We start from the raw sequence: 26,550 nt of genomic DNA, 5'->3' as shown, positions 1-26,550 counted from the left end.
GTTCCAGTCCCTGTTGGTAAGTCAAGTTGCCATAGTGACGACAACTACTCGGGAAACTTCGTGGACTTTCGTAAAACTTCGGACGCCAGTTAGAGGCTTTGTTCCTGAAAAACTGAAAACGAAAGGAAGCATTGGTGCTAGATGCCCTTGTCCTTGCATTGTGACTCTTCAACCTAATTTTTAAGGAGATAATGTCTGATTATTACGAAATCTTGGACGTACCAAAGAATGCAACTGACCAAGATATTAAAAAAGCGTAAGTTTTTGTCTCTGGTGTTGAAGACTTTGTTTATTATTCTTGTTTGTAAGCTTATATATTCCGTTCACGTCACAATCAAAATCATGTCTGGTCTTCGGAGAGAAATGATGTAGCTCGTTTATGCAGGCTGCACACGCAAGGCGATATCATCGTTGTCTGCTTGGCAAGGTTAAGTGTAATGTCTTGGATTCTGAGCGCATTAATAAAATCCAGCTTGCGCATAATTTTGTCATGAGACTTATGCTTAAAATACGTACAGGACTAGTATCGTTTCCTTCCGATTCACAAGTAAGCATTTGCAAACACTTTCTTTTGATGTACGCTATTGCTTTGCACTCGTGCTTTTTAATACTAAACCGGGCAGTCTTCGTGTGCAGATGGCTTAATTGCCAAATTTTTGGAAGAAGCTTCAATTAAGTTTAATTACTCCTAAATTAAAATGGTGTAAACATGTTTTGAATGCTGGGAATATTAGAAAACAGTTTATTTTTGCGTTTTAAATTTTTTGTATTTGTAGCAGGCTCAAGCTATTGGCTCAAGTTATTTACTTTGTGGGTCGTTCTTTGATTGTTTTAATTATATTGCCTTTGGCACTAAAGGGCTCTTTTGAAATATTTGTAACTTCCGTTTTTGAAATATTGAAAACCTCACGCTGCAAACCTTCGTTTCTTGATGAAAAAGTGAGAAAACTATTCTCACATGAAGTTAAAAACATTTGTTCACAATCTATATTGCAGTCATTCTTGGTAACCATCATTACTTGACTGGATATCTCACCCCCTGGGGACATGTTAATGTTGTTAGTGTCATACTCAGATACTGTGAAAAAGAACCAACAGTTTGAGAACAATAATATTGCCAAGTTCCCTGTAACTCTTGTGCTCCAACCCCCTCAAAGAACGATATGTTCAAAGTTCTTTATTATTTTTTCACTGAGCAGAAATTTTATAATCATGATAGAATGAATAATTGATTAATAATTAGCAACTATTCACTGAAGTGGAGGTGGCGAGTGGTGGATATTTAAGCAGCTAGGTAAATACCCACCACTAGGCGAAGACACCGAGGTGAATAGTTGTTTTAGTATATACTAAAACAGTGAGATAAAAGAGCACAAACAATGATTTTAGTTCATTAATTTCTGCAAAGAATACAACATTCTCGGGTGCAAATTCCACACAAATTGCTCAAAGGTGAATAGCAAAGGTATCGGGAGTTTGAGTAACCAATCAGCGAGCGTGGTCAATGCTATCCACTGTTTTGGTACATACTAATATTTATTATTCCACTATCATGCCATTTTACCATATTTGGTCCAGAGAATGTGCAAAACATGAGATGGTAATACACTGTAGTGTCCTGGTTTGACTGGTTTAGAACAGAGCAAATACGGACAGAATGAGAGTTTTTCAATAAAAGAAAATGTTTTCAACACGATGCAAAGCCTGGGAATTAGTAGCTTGTCATTGCTTGTCACTCGTCATTTCGTTTATCCAATCAAATAAAGGACATTTGAATGGTTTCCTCTGTGTTGTTTTCATCATTTGCATGCGTCTTATTATGCAAATTATCAATACAATTCTCCTTCGGTCAGGAAGAAGCCAAAATACTAGAAAATGGCATAATAGTGGAATAATAAATCCCTTATTGAATGGTTTAACATATAATACAGGTTGCTCGTATTATATGTTAAACCATTCAATAAGGTTTGTTTAATAATAATAATAATTATTATTATTAAATAGTATGATTAATATTATTAATTAGTATAATTACAAAGGTGATTATTGAGAATTCTCTGCACTGATTGGTTGCACTTGAGATGATGATTACACAGTAATCATGTAAGCGGTTTTTTCAAAATGGCCGCAAGTCATTTTGTTGAGGTGACAGATGAAGAAATTAATTGTTTTAAAGAAAATGCAAATTTTTCATATAATAATATAAATGAAACAATTATTCGATTCTGATTGGCTGAGAGCAGTGCAGTTCAAGTATAACGCAGTGTAAAAAGTGTAATACAAGTGAAATTAGACATCGAAATTCTGGATTATGATTGGCTAATAAACAATAGGGTTTGGTCAGAACCAATTAAATCTTTTGTTTTCAAATCAAGCACACCCCCTGGATGGTGCAAATTTTCCCTGATTGTGTGATACACGTGCATTTCTTCTGCTTAACCGTCTCAAATTTTTTCAGTATATTATTAATAGGCAATCACATGATTTTTCTCATGCAATTTGGAATAAATAAGCACTGTAAATTTTTTCAAAGACTGCAAATTGCACTTGCCCTACGGGCTCGTGCAATTTTGTTTGTCTTTGAAAAAATTTACTCATGCTTATTTATTCTAAGATAGAATATTGGTGAATAAACACCTTGACTTCGTCTTGGGTTTTATTCACCGATGTTCACTTCGTCTTCTTCGAATAACAACAATTCTTGTTAAGTACATGTATTTTGATAAAAATCATTATTAAATGTAAAATGCAGTGAGAAATGCAGGCAAGATTATTTTTTGAGCACTCATAAATCCTGTGCTGCTTTCAATTTCATTAAATTAAGCTAAGGCTTTCTTGCAATAAATCACTTTTTAAAATGCTATTTTTCTCTCTGTTGTTAAGAATGCAAAGTGAACAGATGTGTTGAAGCCTGAGCCTCCCTCTCTAATAGGGCTTTAACAAGAACAACGGCTGCAGAATGTTGACTGTAGCCTTTCATTCTTTATGCATTCTTTATGTTTATTTTCAACTGGCCATTATCTTACCGGAAGAAAATTGTCTATCATTGTACATAAAGCATTTGTAAAGTGAAAATTGTAATAATTGTGGTATCTTTGTTGTTGCTTTTTACAGATATCGTAAATTAGCTTTGAAATGGCATCCAGACAAAAATCCAAACAACAAAGAGGAGGCTGAGGAGAATTTCAAACAGATATCAGAAGCGTATGATGTGTTATCAGACCGTAAGTCCCCACTTGAAACACTAATGACATAAGCCGCTAACCATAATTTCATAATAGATTGACATATAAAGATAAGGACATTTTTTTCAATGGTGACTTGAGGATACTTGGAAAAAATTCAAGTGCTCCTTTGTGGGAGTTGAATCTACGACTTGATTACTGATTTGGATGCTCTACCACTGAAGTACAGGAGACAAGTGGGGGATAGGCCATTAATCCTTTGACTCCCAAGAGTGATTGGTATGTAAATTCTCCTCACAATTTAAATGAAATGTCAGTCAGGCAGGTACTAAGAATGAAAATAATTATCAGCTTAAGAGGTGTGATCTTGATAGAGCACCAAATTCTCATCACCACCCAACAAAGAAATCTATGGTACTAGTTAGGAGAATGAACGTTTTGATCTTGGGAATGGAAGGGTTAAAGTACATTCAAGTGTTTTAATTAATATTGTCCTGCCATACTGTTAAGACTGATAATTGTCAAAATTGGGTGTCATTAATATTTTATACAAAAGCATGCTTGTGTAGCATGCGGGTGCAATTTCGAGAGCTCCATGATAGTGTAATTATGTTCTATAGCTAATGTTTTCCAAGTTAAAATATACAAGGATACTGTGCAGTCAAGTGCTAAAAGCTGAGAATGACAAGCTAAAGTATTCTAATAACCAACTTATTATTTATGTGAATGTGTAGTTACCGGTATATATTTGTAACCTTCGATGATATGAGCTTAAATCTTTGCTCTGAGAGCAATGACTCGTAAATTTCTTTTTATCTGGAATACATTTGCAAGCACTGTTCACCCCAACTAGCTTTTACTTATAGCTGCAAGCAGTGCATAGCTTTGTGCAAGTAAAATAAGAAACTGAAAGGTGAAACTGAATTTCAGTAGGTTGACATAATTTATTTTTATTAAGTATATAGTTTGTGTTCTTTTGGATTTGTAAAATATTTTAGGTTGTGTTGTTGTCAGTTAGTAAATTACCTTGTACTTTTTATCAAGTTATCGTATGATTGAATTACAGCGGAAAAACGCAATGTTTATGACAGATATGGAAAAGAGGGATTAACTGGAGGTAACTATAACGGTATATAGTTTTTAAGTGGACCAGGTGTTTTATCTGCAGGCTTTGATACAGAAAACAATGGCAGCTCATCATTGGATTGCAAAAAGGCATGAGACCCTGCAGTGGACCAATTGACGATTCAAATTGTCTGGCATCATACAGTAAAAATGTACAAATCTCGTTCTCAGGAGGAGAAATACTGTTTAAAAAACGAGCAGCAGTGTTTTATTGGGTTTAAAAACGCGAGGCATAGCCGACTGTTTTTAAACCCGATAAAACATGAGCTGCGAGTTTTGTGAACCGCCCAAAAAGCGTGTCCCTTGGGAGTCTGAACAAAGGTTTAGAATATGAGGGGGAGATATTAGCATTCAAGAAAAAACAAGCCAGGCATCATTGCTATTCTTTATTTAAAGAATTATAATGAGGAGGGTTTTATCGGGTTTAAAGCTTGTGCGCATGATGTTTTATCTATGCATGTTTTAATAGGCTGTTTGGTTCATGAATTATTAATGAGTTTTGAAGGGTTGCTTAACCCAACAACACATTACACTATAAACTCTTGTCCTTTGATATTCTAAGCAACATAAAATTTCAAGAGCAACCATTACAATGTTTGAATTAAAACTATGTACTTTCTATAATGTACTTAATATAGTAAGGGGTCTGGAACCAAGATTAAGAAAAAAGATCTAACCATAAAATTGAGAAAAAAATGGAATTAATTAATAAAGCAACAGCTTCTCACTGCTATTGTTGACATTAAAAGCTGGCTTAAGTTCCTGGATTAATAAGGTTTCTTTGTAATTCAGGAACTTAAATGTATTTTGCCAAGCATACAAACGTCAAGTTTAATGCATTGGTTTTAGCAATATTATTGTTTATCACCGCTGTTTGTGTTCTATTTTTAACAATATTACACTATGATTTAAGGGCTCAGCTCACGATGGAGCTAACGGTTTGATATTTGCTGAACTCTGACTGTATTCCATTACAAATTAAAGTAGATGAAACTTCCCCCAGAAAAGAAGAGAACATATCAAACAATAAATGGCAAATCACATGTCTGTTGTTCTCCTCTTTTTTACACTGGCTGGTTTGTCATTGCAGGTTGATTACTTCTGAGGCCTCCCTTTTTCGCACACATGCATTGCCAGCCCAGTGTGTCATAAAGGGAAGACCCTGTTGTTATTTACATGAAATGACTCACCAGCCTTTGTAAACAGCCCGAAAGCAACAAGAATCTTTTTTGCTATTTACTGTTTTGTCTACGGGCTCTTCATTTCCAGGTCTTTGTCTTCTGCACTTCTTTGTTACATGGCATTGTAAGGTGCGTTTAATTCATGAGCAGCTCACATCAATCAAAGAAAGTGCTGACAGGGGAATGGGTGCAAAGAGCTGAATGATTCCTGCTTAACATCTGATTGAAGGACCCACATAAAATAAAATGTGACTTCACCTTAAGTAGCTGCTAACCCTGAACTTTTAAATATTTAATAGGAGTTGGTGGTGGCTCTGGTGGTCCAGCTTTTGGAGGATTTCATGATTTTCATTTCCGTGATCCAGAGGAAATTTTCAGGTGAGGTTTACCCGGTATTTGTTAATGTGTACAATAACACTTAATTTTAATACTGCTACTAATACACACATAAACAACAACAACAACAACAACTACTGCTGCTACTACTACTGCTACTACCGCTACCACTACTACTACTACTACTACTACTACTACTACTACTACTACTACTACTACGACGACTACGACTACCACTATGACTAATACTACCACTACCACTACCACCACCACTACCACTACCACTACCACTACCACTACCACTACCACTACCACTACTACTACTACTACTACTACCACTACTACTACCACTACTACTACCACTAACTATAGTATGGAGTTTTAGTAGTTGTGTTGGCTAGTCAAACTCTGAAAATAAACTAAACATGTTTTATTTTCCTCTTGAAACAGGGATTTTTTCCAAAATGACTCGTTATTTGGTAGCTTCTTTGGTAAGGTCATGTTTTATGCTTCATGTTTAATGTTACGGTAGTTGAGTAGGTTTTGGTCTCTTGTGGAGTGTGTAAACTCCGCTCCATACAAATCCTCATTTGTCACGGTTATATTATGTGATATACAGTCAGGGATCGCGTTAACGCAGAAATCGTGCATTTTTACGCAAATAAAATCCAAAAAATGCATGATCGAAATTTTAATGCGTCCCAGGATGCAAGGCACTGACTTAAATAACTCACACAACTTGCTTTGATTTGTTCCAGTATATTCTGTTGTTTGTAAAACTGTTGGAGCGATCTGTGATCATAATTGAAGTTCTAAGAAATGGGGTTTAAAACAGCTAATAAGGTTAAAAACTAAATTTTCCGACCGCCTTCTGCGCGGTCTTCTTCAGAGGAATGTACTCTGGCAATGTCACTGAATGCAAATATATAGCAAAAGACGTCACTGTTCGTTGCTCCTCAAGGGAGGAAAACCAGTGATGCGTAAACCCTTGGAAAGGGTGCTCTTTCATTCAAACAGAGTTGCTTGTCTGGGAAATGAATGTAACGTCTCTTAGAAAAGCCTTTGTCGGCTGGTCCTATGCATATTGCGTCAATATTAATTCCAAGTTGGTTACTTTTTTTTCCTCATAAATTTAAAACATACTCTATTTCTCCCCTCCGCCGAGGGATCACCCAGATTTTGGGACCCCCAAAAAATGCTTGCGGACCCACATATTTTGGCCCGAACATGCGGGTTCCAGGACCCAGATTGAAAAATCCTAGTGCCATCCCTGATCAGTTACTTGAAGTGTTACTTGAAGTGTTACTTGGTAGCTCCATTTCATACTTAATAGGAAATAACAGAACCAGTGGCCATCACGGGGATGAGGCCGCAAGACCCCTTTGGAAGTTAGCCTTTCCTGGGTTTGGCTTCACGACAAGTTTTTTTCGGGAATGGCGCACTCTCCGGTGATCCCTTTGGTCATAACAGGTATTTTGAATATAAAATTACCATCATTAGTCTTGGCCATAATGTGAATCATCAGATTTGCCGAAACTATTTTGATCGTTACAATTTGTAATAGTTATTAATTTGCAATAGCATGGGCCTTCCTAGGGGTAAAATCCAAAGAAGCAGACCTCATGTGTGCAAAGGCTGGGTATAGTATTATCCATGCAGTGGATAGAAGGCTGCATGTCCAGAGTATTATTGTACTCCATGTTAGTTGGCGCACGGTTTTTCCTGCACGCATTTACTTACGCAGTAGATATTAGAAGCTTTAGATTCTAGCTACAGTGTAGGACAAGAACGAAGCATTCATTTTAACTGAGTTAATTCTAGCATTCAAAACTAAAAATACACTATAGAAGTGCAAAAAGTATAAGCTGGAAGAAAGTTTCCTTTTCTAACAAGTTTCACCAATCCACGCAAATATGCAATTTAGTTTAACAACGGTACTTACCCAGCGAAGGTTTGGTGAAACCCTCTGAACCTGTCTGTGTCATAAAGCAATGTCACAATTCCTGGTAAATTTTATGCCTTGACCAGCAAACTTGGTGGGGATCAATATACCAAAAGACTCTCGTCAATCTTTTGATAATAGTATGACCTGTTGAATGTTTATTATTGGGTCAGCTCAATCAATTCATATATTCAACATTTATAAACTGCCAGTTCAAGTTTGGTGTAAATACATGCATTCATTACAAGAACACACATATGCCCAGCTTCTATTTATTATATTAAAGAAAAGCAAAAAATGGAAATAGTACCTGTGGTTTTTGTTTCTCCATGGCATATACAGGCGCAAATTGCAGCCGCTTCTAAGCAGTCCATGCATGCTGGTACTCATTTTACCGACCTCGGAGGATGGAAAGCTGAGTGAACTTTTAGCGGGAAAGAAGGTCGCCAAATATTCCAGTCTCGGCAGAACCGGGAATGGAACCCGGGACCTTAGGGTTGGAAGGCAGGTGAATACAATGTTATTCCAATGCACCCTTTTACTAGGATAGACTTCAAGGACTATTTTAGCTGGAAGTGCCCTTCTAGCCCCGTGTACATAACCTTTTTACCATATGAAATTTTTTTATTACCACTTCAAGAAAGGATGGAGTTGTCCTTTCAAATGGTATCATGAGAAAAAGAGCAGTAGTACAGTTGAATCTCGATTATCCGGACTCGTTGGGACTAGATGAAATAGTCCGGATAATCGACAATATGAATATTAATGAGAAAACAAAACTGATTAAATTAAGAAAGCGACATTTAATCGCGAAACAAAACATTTGCAAATCGTTTGGAAAACAATATGGTCTACATAGTCACTTGCGTTGTGATACCTGTACCCAAGTGTATTAACGATTAATGAAAAAATGTTTTTTACATTGGCTTTATTCAGCGATTTACGCTTCAGTCCTTCGCTGGTCTCTCAGTTGTCGACAAACTTCATGATCTTTTCCTTGTTCGTGTGGATATTAGATATCTGCTGCTTACTAACGCCATATTCAGCTTACAAATTGGTTCCTTTTCTCCTTTTCTAATCACAAGATTATAGATTGTTTATCTTTTATCGAAAGAACGGATCCCTTAAACTTCAAGGACGTGATGATCGTGAATAAACATTCAGGACGCTGTGTAGCATGTCCATTTTTGCAACAAAGCAACTCTAAGCCAAACAGAACTCATTCGTAAGTTCTTCATTAGTTACGACGCATGCGAGCGCTGCTTTTGATTTTGAAAGCGAAACAAACTCGCCATTACTTCACTTTTCAACGCTGTAGTTTTAAAAGAAATATGGCTACGGATCTTGATCATGACTAATCAATATTCATGACAAAATTGCGATAATCGAGATTCGACTGTATGCATGTAAAGGCAGTTTGCTATCGAGTTATGCTATGTTATTAATTAAGGTCTTGGTAAAGGTAAATGTGAAGTGTATTTTCCCAGAAAAAAAATTCTGAAAATTTAATTTCAAAACAGCTTTTCCTTGTTTCCCGCCATAAGCTGCGCGCGCACACCGTGAACTACAAGCGAAATCTTTAAGCTCGGTTTTCTAGGGCTTTATTTTGACGGCTAAGTCATAACTTGTCGGACCTCCTGTCCCGACGGGTTTGAGATATCGCTTCCAAATTTTCAGTTCTAATAGATGATTGTACTACCCCAAATACCGTGTGAGGATTTTTTCGTTTGTCTTCGGAGACTGATTTTATGGCACTGTTTCTGCCCGAATTACAGTATGAGTTTCGACTTCCATGCGTGATATATCGCTTCCAAATTTTCAGTTCTAATAGATGATTGTACTACCCTAAATACCGTGTGAGGAATTTTTCGTTTGTCTTCGGAGACTGATTTTATGGCACTGTTTCTGCCCGAACTACAGTATGACTTTCGACTTCGATGTGTGATATTTCCAAGATGCAGCAAAGTGCGGTTGTTTTCGCATAAAGCGAAGGGGCAGGAGCTTCTGCAAGCAGACTCAGTCGTTCTGAGTTTGACGCCTTAAAACTTAAAGGCAATATTAAACACCAACAAACTAAAACTTTATTCAAATAACTCAATCAATTACCTTTAATATGATAAAAAGTTTGACCCTATACAAAAAATAGCGTCGCGACAATTTTTTTTCGCGGACAGTGTGAGAGATAATAGGTAAATTAATAACGCCCAAGAAGGTGAAGTGTCTCCAGTATTTTTGCAACTTGTTGTAGCGACAAAAGATTTGTACCACATAAAATACCGAGGGATGCGTCGAATTCCCTGGGTCAGCACCTCTGTAAAAAATTGTCTAATGAACAAACGCGACAGAGCGTACAAGAAGGCCCGGCATAGCGGCAAAGCCGTCCACCTTACTAAATACAAGCGACTTCGCAATACCACAACCAAATGCCTGCGTGTTGCGCACGACATGTATCTCAACGTCGTTATTAGCATTTGTATACGCTAGTGGCAATTACGTTGATTAAAGTTAAAGTTAAAGCTATTTCTGAAAGCCTTGTCATGCACCTCATTTAAGCGAACACTTGAAGTCAGTCAAAATAAGGGGATGTAACCTTTCCCAGAGTATTTTGTGAGTGTGTAATTTAAGAGTTTTTCTTTAGCTGTGGTGATTATCAAGGTGCCAGAGCCTTAGGCTGCACCACCTCAAAACAACCTTCTCTGCAACAGGAGCTTCAATTTATCTATTGGCCAACTACCTAAAGCAACATCCTTATGACCTTAAAAGATGGTAGCATGTGGTACAATGACCGGGCAAGCATTGTATGAAGTGTCTCTATTAAAGCCAGGTTAGTGGGTTCTTTTGCTGTCAGTGTTAGGCACGAAGACCTCAACCTACTTTATAAACACAACCTCTGAGCATCCTTCTCAGTATCATACACAAAATCTAATGGCCTGTAAGATAGAGTACCACGCCACTTTTCTCAAATATAAGGAAGAAGTAAACTAATTTGAAAATTATTTTGAAATGTTGTATGAACCTGTGTTCATTACAGATACCCAGTAAAGAATGTCTGCATTCCCCAATACTAGCAGAAAGGAACGTAGAATTATATCCTTACATGTATAATGCATCTTTTGTTTTTATACATGTAACTATCGATTATTAATATCACCCAACTAGTGGACTAATGCAAATCCTGCATTTTGATTGGCTACGCTACTAGAGGACTATTAGTAATAGTCCTCGAGTAGCGAAAAGCGTGACGCTTTCTTTCGTTTTATTCCCAAATAAATATTTCTTCAAACTTGCATTTGCTAACTTTGTTATTGCCTTTTCTGTCCCTTTCGGGCTACGGGTCTAATTGTTAAACGACATCCAGGTCCACTCATAGACATGAACTATGTCCCCTTTAACCCTTTTAATCCTCAGAGTGAGATTTTTCTCTGTCTAACGCCACAAAATGTTACTCTGTCTAACATCAGACAGTTTTACTCATCAATAGGAGTCGCTTCAAGGGTGACTGGGTTAATAACAGGTTTCAACAAGATGTATCCGATGAATGACGACATTCCACCTTGTTTAATATTTACCTACAGCTTAGTAAAGTTCAGTAGAATGCTTCATCTTCCTCGGAATATTGGATAAGTTCCTTACTAACTTGAAGCTTTGCCAAGAGTTGGCCCATTGTAGGCAAAGGATCTGCTTTGATTTTGTCCAACAGTCTTTCAGCAGCATCCTGGCTGACAGCCCGCCACTTGTCAATCAAAGCTTGGAGCTGAGAAAGGTCATTCTGTGTGCCAAAAAATGAGCAAAGAAAATTAATTATAGTATCTCGTTTCTCACTCACTCTTTCAAGTAGCACCTGTAATATACTTCTCAAGAATAAAAGGCAGAAAGAAGTTTCTCTTCATACACAGCACTACTTTACATCTCAGTCATCTTGCTGACGGTAGCGCACAATCTGTTATAGGCAGTAGCAGCTCTCCTAATTTGATAGATTACATACCGGTATATCTCTAGGGACAGCTTACCATTACCCTTCATTGTACTTCCAAGATAAGGCAAGAGGTAGGCATTGATGAATGATTAGAACTAAACGTTAGGTAGAAGAAGTTTAAGGTGTCCTACGCTATTGACCAAGACTGCATAATGATTCACTTAATGTGACAGTAGAGTACCTTATTTCTATACATCTGCACCAGCCTCAGCTTTCTCAACGAGTCTTCCTTTTGCTGGATTGTTTTGAGTAGACGTTGTCTCCTTGACAGCAGTTCAACAGATCCCTCAGTTTGATTACACTGCTCAGTATGATTCTCAGGGGTCATTGATAAAGATGGTGTTTCATGTTTGCTTCTTTTGGGTGTGCTGAAAATTTCCTGTAATGTTGGAGGGAAACAATACCACAATGTCTACGATAATTACTAATGATAATAATAATAACAGACCTCATAATGATGCTCTTTATATTATTATGCTCTTATATTATTATTATTATTATTATTATTATTATTATTATTATTATTATTATTATTATTATTTATACTATTACTTTCTACTTACACTAATACACTAAAACAATACTCAACTCACATTACATACAAGACAATACTTACATTACACACTCTACAAGACGCTGCAAACCCATCCGATATTCTACTTACAAAACAGAAGATTTCTTAACATTGAAGTAAAGTTACTTAACTGATACCGCATGCATTAAGTCACAAAAGGTGTGGTTACTCTAAATGTCAAGGGGCTATTTTGAGACGCGACCATTTCGCACGAAAGGCCTTAACTGAAGCACAAGTGCTCTACTAATGGGGACTGCATACAATTAAATGAAATGATAGCATATCTTTTTGTGGTAGTGCACTGATACCGCATCTACCATGGCACTTTAATGATATACTATTAGAGCTACATATTACGCAAAGTTAAATTGAATCTCCTGGAAGACAAAACGCAGCTCAGTTGACAATAATACAGCACTGTGTTACTGCACTACCACACATACGCAATGCGTACCTATTTTTTTTTGGTTTTAGCGTGCTGAGGAAGTGTGAGTGGAGGGGGAAGAGGTCTTAGACACCAAGGAAGACAAAAAGGGGGCCTATCGCCAGCCTCAGCCCCTTCCTCTGGGCAAGGTCCACGGATTACACCTTTCGTCTAACCTGTCTCACCAATGTATTTTATCAAGACAGGTTGAGGCTCTAAATGACATATTAGGACTGTATGCAAAAACAAATAACTTTCCCCCGCTTAGGTCCCCTTTCATGCTTCCCACAATGAATGTCTGCCCACCTTTTAGTTCTTACCACAATGCCTGTCCCCCCCCCCCCCCCCCAATTTCCCTTTTTATTGTCACCACTGTGACAGGGGGGGGGGACTGGGCAGATATTTAGTCAAATGATGAAAGTGTGAGTGGATATAAAGGGTTTATACCCAAGTCAACAACAAACTCCAATAATTACTGTAGTTTGCCACCCATTCCCTCTCCGTCTGCCCTGACTTTCCTTTCACCTCTCACCATGATTTTCAAGGCTGGAGTCTATCATATCAGTTGATCGAGATGGCTGATCCGCCCCCCATGTTGTTTCTTCCTTTGTTTTGGCTCCCAAAGGAGTAAGTCACTAATCACCTTATCTTTGCCTTCCATAAAAATGTCCAGTGAAACACAGTCTTGTGTTGTGGTGTTTCAGACACTCTTTCCAGTTCTCAACAAGAGCTTATCAAAGTTACCTACCATGGCACCTATAGAGCCTAATCCTTAGGGAAGTCAGGGCGGCTTAGCGGTTATCAACCATGCCTTCCACCTGTGCGAGCCGGGTTCAACCTTTGGCCCTGAGGACATAATTATGTGGGCTGAGTTTCATTCAATCCTAATCTTACTCTGAGGGTTTTTCCCTGGGTACTCTGGTTTTCCTCTCTCATCAAAATCGACTTCCAGTCAATTACATCCAGCTGCGTGCAGATACAGATACCTCTGTTATCCTTCCCTTTCATTGAAGTGAATAAATAAAGTTGGTATTATCATTACCACACACACATGACCAGCCACTGAGTTTTTTAACCAAAACAAAATAAAAATTTTGCAAATACTATAAATTGGCTTAAACCCAGAAATTTAGTTCAAGATGCGTAGTACCCTTTTATATAGCTTAGTTTATCCTTATCTCGTATATTTTGTTTCAGTGTGGGCATCAACTTATCCTACCAACTTGAATCGTATTGTTATAACTTCAGAAAATAGTTACCGGTATTCGTTTCATCTCCAAAAAGCCATTTGATGCTCATACTGATCCTGCATTTTAAGAGCTTCAAATACTTAAGTTTCCAATATTTACTTGTTTCAAATCAGAAAGTTTATGTACCGTACTTTTATAAAATAGGCTTTCTTCCTGACGTATTCAAGGAGATGTTTTCAATAACTAAATAAATCATATTCAATCATATAATACTAGAAATTGAGGGTTTTCATCGGACGTCACGGCCGGCATGTTGGTGAACAGAACAATGCTGTAAAATGTATTTTGGGAATTTGACTCTATTATCATGCAAAACCTTGTGGAACCATTTTCTATTGTTTTGTACACCAACATTGCTGTCTCATCACGTCTGCCTCCTCTTCAAAGCGAGTCTAAGTGCGAATTTTTTGTTAACATGAAAATTAGTTTTCATTCAGATGTAAGAACTAAGTACCATCACATAAACTTTGCACATAGACTAGCGCTATGAAGAGAAGGCAGACATGATCACGGAAATGGCCTTTTCCAATACTTTCTACTAATTTCCTTTCCGAACGAATGTTAGAAGTTCTGCTTTAAATAAAAAGGGCCAAGACATTTCAATTCCGTAAACCAAAGTATACATTGTACAATGTGCTGCCACTATCTCTACTTTTAAATCTTTGACATTTCTCCTTAGCTGATTCTCCACAATCATATAGACATCTATTTAGTCATTTATTTTTGCTGCCTTTTGAATGTTTAGCATGTCTTGTTCTGCTTGCTTTTTTATCTTAGCTTGTAATTCAATCTAAAGCTAATTTCGCCACTCTTGCATTTCATTTATAGTCGTAAGTTCGGGAGGGAGCTCATAGTAATAAGCCCCCTATGGATTATTTTGAGCTTCCTTGCCAGGAAAAAAAATCTTCTCTTTTGTTTTGTGTAATAAATGTGTTACTTTGAATCGTTTAACTTTTTACATACATGTACATGTATATACGAATTATGTATATGCCGCTTTATGCAAAACATGTTCCTTAAACTCAAAGGTGTGGTTGTATTTTTAAAAATATTATTACTTAGTAAAACTTGTGCTATCCAGACCATTTGGAAAAGTCCTATTTAGTATTATCAATAATAATGATTGTAACTATTACAAAATACAAGAAAATGATGGTGATAAAATTTTTATAGCTTAACACGCTCACCTTTTGTTAATTTTTTTAATAGCTCTGGAAAAAGATAACTGATTCAAGTACAACTAGTGCCCGCTTGATGACACATATGACTGTCCAATTACATGTACAAGGTGTCCAATTACAAACTGTCCTATTATTGCAGAAATCAGGGCTATTGATAACCATTCAGATTCAAGAACTTTGTAATTGTTACGATTAAATGGATATTTCATAAAATTTAAACCTGAGTTTGATTTTGATTTTCCTTTGTTTCAAACCATGAAAATGAATATACACCAAATTGAACTCAGTCTGGTTTGAAAAATTTTACACCAAGAAAATGTTGCTGGAGAGAATACAGTAGGCCACACACCACACCACTGGAAATTCTGTGTCCTATACTCTTTCCAGATAGCATGTTGGTCTTATAACATCTCACACACAGGACCTATCCAAGAATACAATGCACTTGACATTCTACACATACATGTACTAGTTTGCATCTAGAAAATTACAAAAGCAGAACTTTCTCCTCACTCCTCAGTTAATTTACTTCGCACATGGAAGTCCAAAGCTTAGCCAAGCCAACCTGTAAGAGGTATTTGTGTAGTTTCTTTCACTAGCTTTTCAAAGGCCCTCAAAGGAAGTGGTCTGAAAGTACATTGCTTTGACCCTTCCATTTCATTCAGTTAATCACAAAACCCCTTTTAAATCCCACCTGAGAGTCTCCTCTATTATTTTTTCACTGAGCAGAAATTTATAATCATGATAGAATGAATAATTGATTAATAATGAGCAACTATTCACTGAAGTGGAGGTGTCGAGGGTGGTGCTATTTAAGCCAGCTAGGTAAAATAACCCACCACTAGGCGAAGTACACCGAGGTGAATTAGTTGTTTTCTTTAAAGTATATACTAAAACAGTGAGATAAAGAGCAACAAACACCCCCCTATGATTTTAGTGTCAGTAAATTTCTGCAAAGAATACAACAATTCCTCGGGTGCAAAATTCCCACACAAATTGCTCAAAGGTGAATAGCAAAGGTATCGGGAGTTTGAGTAACCAATCAGCGAGCGTGGTCAATGCTATCCCACTGTTTTGGTACATACTAAGATTATTATTCCACTATCATGCCATTTTACCATATTTGGCCAGAGAATGTGCAAAACATGAGATGGTAATACACTGTAGTGTCCTGGTTTGACTGGTTTAGAACAGAGCAAATACGGACAGAATGAGAGTTTTTCAATAAAAGAAAATGTTTTCAACACGATGCAAAGCCTGGGAATTAGTAGCTTGTCATTGCTTGTCACTCGTCATTTCGTTTATCCAATCAAATAAAGGACATTTGAATGGTTTCCTCTGTGTTGTTTTCATCATTTGCATGCGTCTTATTATGCAAATTATCAATACAATTCTCCTTCGGTCAGGAAGAAGCCAAAATACTAGAAAATGGCATAATAGTGGAATAATAAATCCCTTATTGAATGGTTTAACATATAATACAGGTTGCTCGTATTATATGTTAAACCATTCAATAAGGTTTGTTTAATAATAATAATAATTATTATTATTAAATAGTATGATTAATATTATTAATTAGTATAATTACAAAGGTGATTATTGAGAATTCTCTGCACTGATTGGTTGCACTTGAGATGATGATTACACAGTAATCATGTAAGCGGTTTTTTCAAATGGCCGCAAGTCATTTTGTTGAGGTGACAGATGAAGAAATTAATTGTTTTAAAGAAAATGCAAATTTTTCATATAATAATATAAATGAAACAATTATTCGATTCTGATGGCTGAGAGCAGTGCAGTTCAAGTATAACGCAGTGTAAAAAGTGTAATACAAGTGAAATTAGACATCGAAATTCTGGATTATGATTGGCTAATAAACAATAGGTTTGGTCAGAACCAATTAAATCTTTTGTTTTCAAATCAAGCACACCCCCTGGATGGTGCAAATTTTCCCTGATTGTGTGATACACGTGCATTTCTTCTGCTTAACCGTCTCAAATTTTTTCAGTATATTATTAATAGGCAATCACATGATTTTTCTCATGCAATTTGGAATAAATAAGCACTGTAAATTTTTTCAAAGACTGCAAATTGCACTTGCCCTACGGGCTCGTGCAATTTTGTTTGTCTTTGAAAAAATTTACTCATGCTTATTTATTCTAAGATAGAATATTGGTGAATAAACACCTTGACTTCGTCTTGGGTTTTATTCACCGATGTTCACTTCGTCTTCTTCGAATAACAACAATTCTTGTTAAGTACATGTATTTTGATAAAAATCATTATTAAATGTAAAATGCAGTGAGAAATGCAGGCAAGATTATTTTTTGAGCACTCATAAATCCTGTGCTGCTTTCAATTTCATTAAATTAAGCTAAGGCTTTCTTGCAATAAATCACTTTTTAAAATGCTATTTTTCTCTCTGTTGTTAAGAATGCAAAGTGAACAGATGTGTTGAAGCCTGAGCCTCCCTCTCTAATAGGGCTTTAACAAGAACAACGGCTGCAGAATGTTGACTGTAGCCTTTCATTCTTTATGCATTCTTTATGTTTATTTTCAACTGGCCATTATCTTACCGGAAGAAAATTGTCTATCATTGTACATAAAGCATTTGTAAAGTGAAAATTGTAATAATTGTGGTATCTTTGTTGTTGCTTTTTACAGATATCGTAAATTAGCTTTGAAATGGCATCCAGACAAAAATCCAAACAACAAAGAGGAGGCTGAGGAGAATTTCAAACAGATATCAGAAGCGTATGATGTGTTATCAGACCGTAAGTCCCCACTTGAAACACTAATGACATAAGCCGCTAACCATAATTTCATAATAGATTGACATATAAAGATAAGGACATTTTTTCAATGGTGACTTGAGGATACTTGGAAAAAATTCAAGTGCTCCTTTGTGGGAGTTGAATCTACGACTTGATTACTGATTTGGATGCTCTACCACTGAAGTACAGGAGACAAGTGGGGGATAGGCCATTAATCCTTTGACTCCCAAGAGTGATTGGTATGTAAATTCTCCTCACAATTTAAATGAAATGTCAGTCAGGCAGGTACTAAGAATGAAAATAATTATCAGCTTAAGAGGTGTGATCTTGATAGAGCACCAAATTCTCATCACCACCCAACAAAGAAATCTATGGTACTAGTTAGGAGAATGAACGTTTTGATCTTGGGAATGGAAGGGTTAAAGTACATTCAAGTGTTTTAATTAATATTGTCCTGCCATACTGTTAAGACTGATAATTGTCAAAATTGGGTGTCATTTAATATTTTATACAAAAGCATGCTTGTGTAGCATGCGGGTGCAATTTCGAGAGCTCCATGATAGTGTAATTATGTTCTATAGCTAATGTTTTCCAAGTTAAAATATACAAGGATACTGTGCAGTCAAGTGCTAAAAGCTGAGAATGACAAGCTAAAGTATTCTAATAACCAACTTATTATTTATGTGAATGTGTAGTTACCGGTATATATTTGTAACCTTCGATGATATGAGCTTAAATCTTTGCTCTGAGAGCAATGACTCGTAAATTTCTTTTTATCTGGAATACATTTGCAAGCACTGTTCACCCCAACTAGCTTTTACTTATAGCTGCAAGCAGTGCATAGCTTTGTGCAAGTAAAATAAGAAACTGAAAGGTGAAACTGAATTTCAGTAGGTTGACATAATTTATTTTTATTAAGTATATAGTTTGTGTTCTTTTGGATTTGTAAAATATTTTAGGTTGTGTTGTTGTCAGTTAGTAATTACCTTGTACTTTTTATCAAGTTATCGTATGATTGAATTACAGCGGAAAAACGCAATGTTTATGACAGATATGGAAAGAGGGATTAACTGGAGGTAACTATAACGGTATATAGTTTTAAGTGGACCAGGTGTTTTATCTGCAGGCTTTGATACAGAAAACAATGGCAGCTCATCATTGGATTGCAAAAAGGCATGAGACCCTGCAGTGGACCAATTGACGATTCAAATTGTCTGGCATCATACAGTAAAAATGTACAAATCTCGTTCTCAGGAGGAGAAATACTGTTTAAAAAACGAGCAGCAGTGTTTTATTGGGTTTAAAAACGCGAGGCATAGCCGACTGTTTTTAAACCCGATAAAACATGAGCTGCGAGTTTTGTGAACCGCCCAAAAAGCGTGTCCCTTGGGAGTCTGAACAAAGGTTTAGAATATGAGGGGGAGATATTAGCATTCAAGAAAAAACAAGCCAGGCATCATTGCTATTCTTTATTTAAAGAATTATAATGAGGAGGGTTTTATCGGGTTTAAAGCTTGTGCGCATGATGTTTTATCTATGCATGTTTTAATAGGCTGTTTGGTTCATGAATTATTAATGAGTTTTGAAGGGTTGCTTAACCCAACAACACATTACACTATAAACTCTTGTCCTTTGATATTCTAAGCAACATAAAATTTCAAGAGCAACCATTACAATGTTTGAATTAAAACTATGTACTTTCTATAATGTACTTAATATAGTAAGGGGTCTGGAACCAAGATTAAGAAAAAAGATCTTAACCATAAATTGAGAAAAAAATGGAATTAATTAATAAAGCAACAGCTTCTCACTGCTATTGTTGACATTAAAAGCTGGCTTAAGTTCCTGGATTAATAAGGTTTCTTTGTAATTCAGGAACTTAAATGTATTTTGCCAAGCATACAAACGTCAAGTTTAATGCATTGGTTTTAGCAATATTATTGTTTATCACCGCTGTTTGTGTTCTATTTTTAACAATATTACACTATGATTTAAGGGCTCAGCTCACGATGGAGCTAACGGTTTGATATTTGCTGAACTCTGACTGTATTCCATTACAAATTAAAGTAGATGAAACTTCCCCCAGAAAAGAAGAGAACATATCAAACAATAAATGGCAAATCACATGTCTGTTGTTCTCCTCTTTTTTACACTGGCTGGTTTGTCATTGCAGGTTGATTACTTCTGAGGCCTCCCTTTTTCGCACACATGCATTGCCAGCCCAGTGTGTCATAAAGGGAAGACCCTGTTGTTATTTACATGAAATGACTCACCAGCCTTTGTAAACAGCCCGAAAGCAACAAGAATCTTTTTTGCTATTTACTGTTTTGTCTACGGGCTCTTCATTTCCAGGTCTTTGTCTTCTGCACTTCTTTGTTACATGGCATTGTAAGGTGCGTTTAATTCATGAGCAGCTCACATCAATCAAAGAAAGTGCTGACAGGGGAATGGGTGCAAAGAGCTGAATGATTCCTGCTTAACATCTGATTGAAGGACCCACATAAAATAAAATGTGACTTCACCTTAAGTAGCTGCTAACCCTGAACTTTTAAATATTTAATAGGAGTTGGTGGTGGCTCTGGTGGTCCAGCTTTTGGAGGATTTCATGATTTTCATTTCCGTGATCCAGAGGAAATTTTCAGGTGAGGTTTACCCGGTATTTGTTAATGTGTACAATAACACTTAATTTTAATACTGCTACTAATACACAAACAATAACAACAACAACAACAACAACTACTGCTGCTACTACTACTGCTACTACCGCTACCACTACTACTACTACTACTACTACTACTACTACTACTACTACTACTACTACTACGACTACGACTACGACTACCACTATGACTAATACTACCACTACCACTACCACCACCACTACCACTACCACTACCACTACCACTACCACTACCACTACCACTACTACTACTACTACTACTACCACTACTACTACCACTACTACTACCACTAACTATAGTATGGAGTTTTAGTAGTTGTGTTGGCTAGTCAAACTCTGAAAATAAACTAAACATGTTTTATTTTCCTCTTGAAACAGGGATTTTTTCCAAAATGACTCGTTATTTGGTAGCTTCTTTGGTAAGGTCATGTTTTTATGCTTCATGTTTAATGTTACGGTAGTTGAGTAGGTTTTGGTCTCTTGTGGAGTGTGTAAACTCCGCTCCATACAAATCCTCATTTGTCACGGTTATATTATGTGATATACAGTCAGGGATCGCGTTAACGCAGAAATCGTGCATTTTTACGCAAATAAAATCCAAAAAATGCATGATCGAAATTTTAATGCGTCCCAGGATGCAAGGCACTGACTTAAATAACTCACACAACTTGCTTTGATTTGTCAGTATATTCTGTTGTTTGTAAAACTGTTGGAGCGATCTGTGATCATAATTGAAGTTCTAAGAAATGGGGTTTAAAACAGCTAATAAGGTTAAAACTAAATTTTCGACCGCCTTCTGCGGTCTTCTTCAGAGGAATGTACTCTGCAAGTCACTGAATGCAAATATATAGCAAAAGACGTCACTGTTCGTTGCTCCTAAGGGAGGAAACCAGTGATGCGTAAACCCTTGGAAAGGGTGCTCTTTCATTAACAGAGTTCTTGTCTGGGAATGAATGTAACGGCTCTAGAAAAAGCCTTTGTCGGCTGGTCCTATGCATATGCGTCAATATTAATTCCAAGTTGGTTACTTTTTTTCCTCATAATTTAAAACATACTCTATTTCTCGCCGAGGGTCACCAAGATTTTGGGACCCCCAAAAAATGCTTGGGACCCCAATTTGGCCGAACATGCGGGTTCCAGGACCCAGATTGAAAAATCCTAGTGCCATCCCTGACAGTTACTTGAAGTGTTACTTGAAGTGTTACTTGGTAGCTCCATTTCATACTTAATAGGAAATAACAGAACCAGTGGCCATCACGGGATGAGGCCGCAAGACCCCTTTGGAAGTAGCTTTCCTGGGTTTGGCTTCACGACAAGTTTTTTCGGGAATGGCGCCTCCGGTGATCCCTTTGGGTCAAACAGGTATTTTGAATATAAATTACCATCATTATCTTGGCCATAATGTGATCATCAGATTTGCCGAAACTATTTTGATCGTTAAATTTGTAATAGTTATGAATTTGCAATAGCATGGCCTTCCTAGGGGTAAAATCCAAAGAAGCAGACCTCATGTGTGCAAAGGCTGGATAGTATTATCCATGCAGTGGATAGAAGGCTGCATGTCCAGAGTATTATTGTACTCCATGTTAGTTGGCCACGGTTTTCCTGCACGCATTTACTTACGCAGTAGATATTAGAGAGCTTTAGATTCTAGCTACAGTGTAGGACAAGAACGACTAGACGAGTATGAGATTTTCTCATAGAACAACAGTGAAAGCTCACAAACCAGCTTCATTTTGGTGGGGAAAAGGTGATGCCGTCGTCATTTTACTACAAGGTTAAATTGCAAAAATGTTGTTGTGTCAAAACAAGTCACTCCCACAGTAGCAGTTTTGGCATTCTTCGATCAGCAAAAAGGCTTAGTTACCAGCAATAAGAATCTCTGCACAACCTATACTGCTAACAAAGAGTAAGAGGATTAATCGTCCGGGTTATATACTTTCTATGTACTTTTGCTAAAAACGGGCAGTCCACTCTTTTACTCGTTCTCCTACTTGTCCTAGAAATCTTAAGGTCCCTATTCACTGTTACGTGAGCAAATAGTTAATAATAATCACTCCATTTAAGTCTCAAGGTTATTTTGCCAAGCATGAGTGCTTTTCTATTTGGGGCGACTTCAAATTAACTGAAATCGGAACAAATCAAATCAAAATGTTGGTTTTTGAGGAGAGGGGAAAATGGGAGTACCCAGAGAAATACCTCTCGAAGAAGAGGTGATGACCAACAAACTCAGCCCACATATGGCATCCAACCCGGTAATCATTCCCGGACCACGCGTTGGTGGAAGGCTCAGACTGCTCTCACCACTGTGCCAGCCCTGCTCCTTAATAAATGCAAAGAAAATACTTAGATCTTTCCACAGGTTAAAACTGTTGGATAGTGACTTATAACATTTGTCTCTTTTCTTTACCTTTGTCTTAAATAGACAGTCATGTTTCTAATAATAACACATTTGCCATTTCCCTTTTAACCCATAGTTTCTCATCGTTTCAAAGTTTTGGTGGTGGTGGTGGCAGCGGTGGAGGTTTGTACAATCATTTTGTACTTCAAGCAATATGGTAGAAAACATTCTTGTCTTCACGGGGATGCCATTGACCTCATGTGCCTGAAGGCACGCATCCATGCTGTGTAAATCATGACACAAATAGTTGCATTTAGGTCACCATACACAGGTAATTTTATGCCTTTTATCCTTTACTCTGGTTTGTTTTTATTTTTTTTAGGGAATTTTAGATCAACGTCAACATCAACAAAAATCATTAATGGAAAGAAGATAACCACCAAAAAGTAAGAGCAGTGCTTTGTCTGGCATAAGAGTAAAATCGAATAAGTGCCACTTTAGGGAAGCAAAGATGTAGAGTGTGTATGACAGTTTTTTTAGTAAATTTACTCAATTGAAACATCATGGTTTCCTTGGATAAAGGCAACCAAAATTTTTGTTTTATGCCTTTCAGAAATTTTCACTTCCTGTAGGGTACAGAACCCCACCAGTAAGGAGACTGGGGATAGCAGAGCTGTGATGAAAAAGTAGAATGAAATTTTTCCAGCGGCCCCATTTTGCATTTTTTAAATTGGGTTGTTGAAATTGCTTCTGAGAGATGTTGTACAGGGTGTTTCAAAAGTTCGTTCTGATTGAAAATTGCATTTTGTCTCAAGACTTTGATGTATCTTTAGGCAAAATTGAAACTGATTCAGTTAAATTATCTAAATAATTGTTCAAAGCAATTTCAATCTAACATTTGAATAAATGACAATAAAGAGTGTGTGCTATGTCCGGCCATTTGCCTTGCGAGTTCTCCCAAATAGCGTGGTATTTTCTTGCATGTAGTGGAGAAATTAGTGTTGAGGTGATTGGTCGTAAACAACATTGTAAGCAGCTGTGCAGAGGAATGGAAATTCCATGCCAGTTAGAGTTTAACTGCTCAAACAAAGTGCAAATGAAACGCTTGAAAGAACTACAGTACTTGCGAGCAAGATTCGGGTTGAGAACCTGAAGATGCAAACAAATGGCTCCTTTGGTAGCTACCACTTCTAACCACCGAAAGCAGTGATCAACAACAGGTTTCAATATGTTTAATCTATTGTTACTGAAGGTTTTCAGTTCAATTTGTGACCCCTAAAAGCCAGTTTACTCCCTCTGAAAGCAATGGTCTCCTGTATAAGCCGCACCCGTGATTTTTGGCCCAAAACTTAAGCAAAAAGGTGCCGCTTATACACGAGTCTTTATGGTCTCTAGTTCATTACCCGAATCCAGAAAACCACATTGTATGGGGCTCTCAGGAGTGCGACATTCCCCCGGCACACCAGGTGAAACAAAGTGAAAAGGTGATGGCAAGACCATCAAGTACTCATTGGCAACCTCCAAGTACTGAATCAAAGGAATTGTAGAAAACAGAAGTGAAACCGTTAACCTCAAGGCGGCATGTTACAGACAGATCGACAAAAAGAAAGCTGTTTAACTCAAAGAAGGCAATGACCTTTGTGCAGGACAGAGTGCCGGCACACACTTCAAAGGCAGATCAGACAGGGTGTCAGAAGAATTTGCCAAACTTTTATACCCATGGACGACTTGCCAGCAAACTCACCTGATCTGAACAACACTGACAAGACAACGTACAAAAATCCAGCCCCTGAAACACTGGACGAGCTGAGGTGATACAGTTTGGGCGAAAAAATGCCAACTCTCGACACGCTTCAGGAGCTTGCGCATTATTCTGCACCGCCGCTTAGAAAATATCATAAAAAATAAAGGAGGCTGTTCTGGTTACTAATATTTAAGATATGCGATGTAAAATTAATAAGGAATAACATACTTATTTTTCCACGAGGTAGTTATAATAATTACTGAAATATAAGCGAACAAAATATCGGAACGAACTTTTGAAACACCCTGTATTTGGTTGCAATAATGCTAAGGACAAAAGAACGAATAATTTCTATCACTAAAAATCCTAGCGGTTCCCTTTTGACGTTGGTCTGCTATTCCCAGTCTCCTTACTACTGCGGTTTTGTACTACTGGGCTGTGAAAATTCCGATTTTTAAAAGGTTGAAATGCACAGAATAAAAATCGGTGTGACATTTTTCTGGTTGTTTTTATCTCAGAAACTGTAATTAAGTTTCACTCGAGTAAAAATAATTTTAAAACTTTTACCCACTCCACTCCTTTATTCCTGCAATGGATTACAATATTTTTTGGGCACAAATCCCGTGTGAGTTACTTGGATTTGAATAGCAAAGGATATCCAGAGTTTGAGTAGCCAATCAGCGCATATACCTTCGACACTATCCTCTGTTTTTAATTAGTATAATACTAATATTTGCTTTTGTCAAACTGAGGACCCCTATTTTGGTTTGGAATGGTAAGTACAATCTAGAGAGATTTACTCATCTGCTGGGGGTATGGGATTTGGAAATTTCTCCGCTCCTTTGACCTACAGTATATTTTTGGCTCTCTTTGTGCACTATCCTTGCTGTGACAAGGGAAGAGAGAGGCACATGCTTTAAAGCTTTTTTTTTTTTTTTTGCATTTTATAGAACTGTTGAAAATGGGAAGGAGACGGTGGAAGAGTGGGAGGACAATAAATTGAGGAGAAGGCTTGTTGATGGCACTCTGCAACTTACTAACTAAGAACAATAAAATGTATTTGAAATTCATTAAACTGAATAATCATGGACAAAATAATCAGTATAATTACAACGGAAAACACAAATAGACTAAGGCATTGAAAACTGCAATGGCAGCTGGCTCTATGGTTAAAACTTTAAATCAGGATTGTTCACTTTTTTTAGCTCAAGACAATAATTATAATTACTATGTTTTGTATAAAGAAATGACTGTGTTTTATGGCAAGTGAAATTAATGAGTGCAATTTTGCTTATGCCTAATTTCTACTTTTGCCAGTGAAAGGGTGAAATAAATAACCTGGTTAAGGCATTTCAAAACGACGTTCTTTTATTTTCAGACTGCAAAAGGCACAATTTGACAATATTGGTTAAATTGTTTATTTTATTTTGACCTTATTCCAACACTGTTTGCTTAACATCATAAACCTAGTTGCATCATAGCATAGTTTTGTTGACACAACAGCTCTTTTGCGAGCAAATCTCAATGGGTGTGACCAGGCCCGGGTACCATGGAAACCTATAGGTTTTGATACCTCTTAACCAATGGTTAGCGCTAACCAGGCTTCGAGCAACCTGCCCCTGGTTGCTATGCTACTATTATTTAATAGATCTATTGATTTTAATGATTGAGTTGTTGATCATATGCTAGAGAGAATTGAAACATAAATATTAAAGCATGTGTGTTGACTACCGTAATACCTTTGAATAATGGTGCATAATTTAATAAATTCACAAAGTGACCATGTTTTGTAACTGAATCGGATTAGGTTATAAATAAAAGTTTACATTGTGGTAAA

At 37.0% G+C, this 26,550-nt stretch overlaps 2 protein-coding genes across 2 annotated transcripts; one reads left to right on the top strand and one right to left on the bottom strand.

Moving 5' to 3' along the window:
* The first annotated feature begins 84 nt into the window (after positions 1–84).
* On the top strand, positions 85–26,550 carry LOC137968015 (dnaJ homolog subfamily B member 6-like). Its single transcript, XM_068814626.1, has 9 exons — positions 85–256; positions 3,115–3,224; positions 4,252–4,302; positions 5,791–5,869; positions 6,278–6,318; positions 21,861–21,990; positions 23,106–23,152; positions 23,352–23,415; positions 25,664–26,550. Exons 1-9 carry the CDS (start codon positions 192–194, stop codon positions 25,755–25,757), a joined length of 681 nt encoding a protein of 226 aa, XP_068670727.1. The 5' UTR covers positions 85–191; the 3' UTR covers positions 25,758–26,550.
* On the bottom strand, positions 10,122–15,874 carry LOC137967337 (swi5-dependent recombination DNA repair protein 1 homolog). Its single transcript, XM_068813858.1, has 3 exons — positions 15,869–15,874; positions 11,927–12,124; positions 10,122–11,538 (listed from the first exon to the last, which is right to left on the bottom strand). Exons 2-3 carry the CDS (start codon positions 12,071–12,073, stop codon positions 11,356–11,358), a joined length of 330 nt encoding a protein of 109 aa, XP_068669959.1. The 5' UTR covers positions 12,074–12,124; positions 15,869–15,874; the 3' UTR covers positions 10,122–11,355.

This window comes from Montipora foliosa, chromosome 8 (assembly GCF_036669935.1).
Source record: "Montipora foliosa isolate CH-2021 chromosome 8, ASM3666993v2, whole genome shotgun sequence".
Taxonomy (NCBI): Eukaryota; Metazoa; Cnidaria; class Anthozoa; order Scleractinia; family Acroporidae; genus Montipora; species Montipora foliosa.
The sequence above is the reverse complement of the archived record's forward strand: the minus strand, read 5'-3'. Positions and strand labels throughout refer to the sequence as shown.

Excerpts from the sequence above, each read along its gene's own strand:
- LOC137968015 (XM_068814626.1), top strand. The coding sequence starts at position 192 with ATGTCTGATTATTACGAAATCTTGGACGTACCAAAGAATGCAACTGAC. Across the intron at positions 257-3,114 it reads GACCAAGATATTAAAAAAGC|ATATCGTAAATTAGCTTTGA; the intron begins GTAAGTTTTTGT and ends TGCTTTTTACAG. Across the intron at positions 3,225-4,251 it reads GTATGATGTGTTATCAGACC|CGGAAAAACGCAATGTTTAT; the intron begins GTAAGTCCCCAC and ends ATTGAATTACAG.
- LOC137967337 (XM_068813858.1), bottom strand. The coding sequence starts at position 12,073 with ATGACCCCTGAGAATCATACTGAGCAGTGTAATCAAACTGAGGGATCT. Across the intron at positions 11,539-11,926 it reads TGCAGATGTATAGAAATAAG|AATGACCTTTCTCAGCTCCA; the intron begins GTACTCTACTGT and ends TTTGGCACACAG.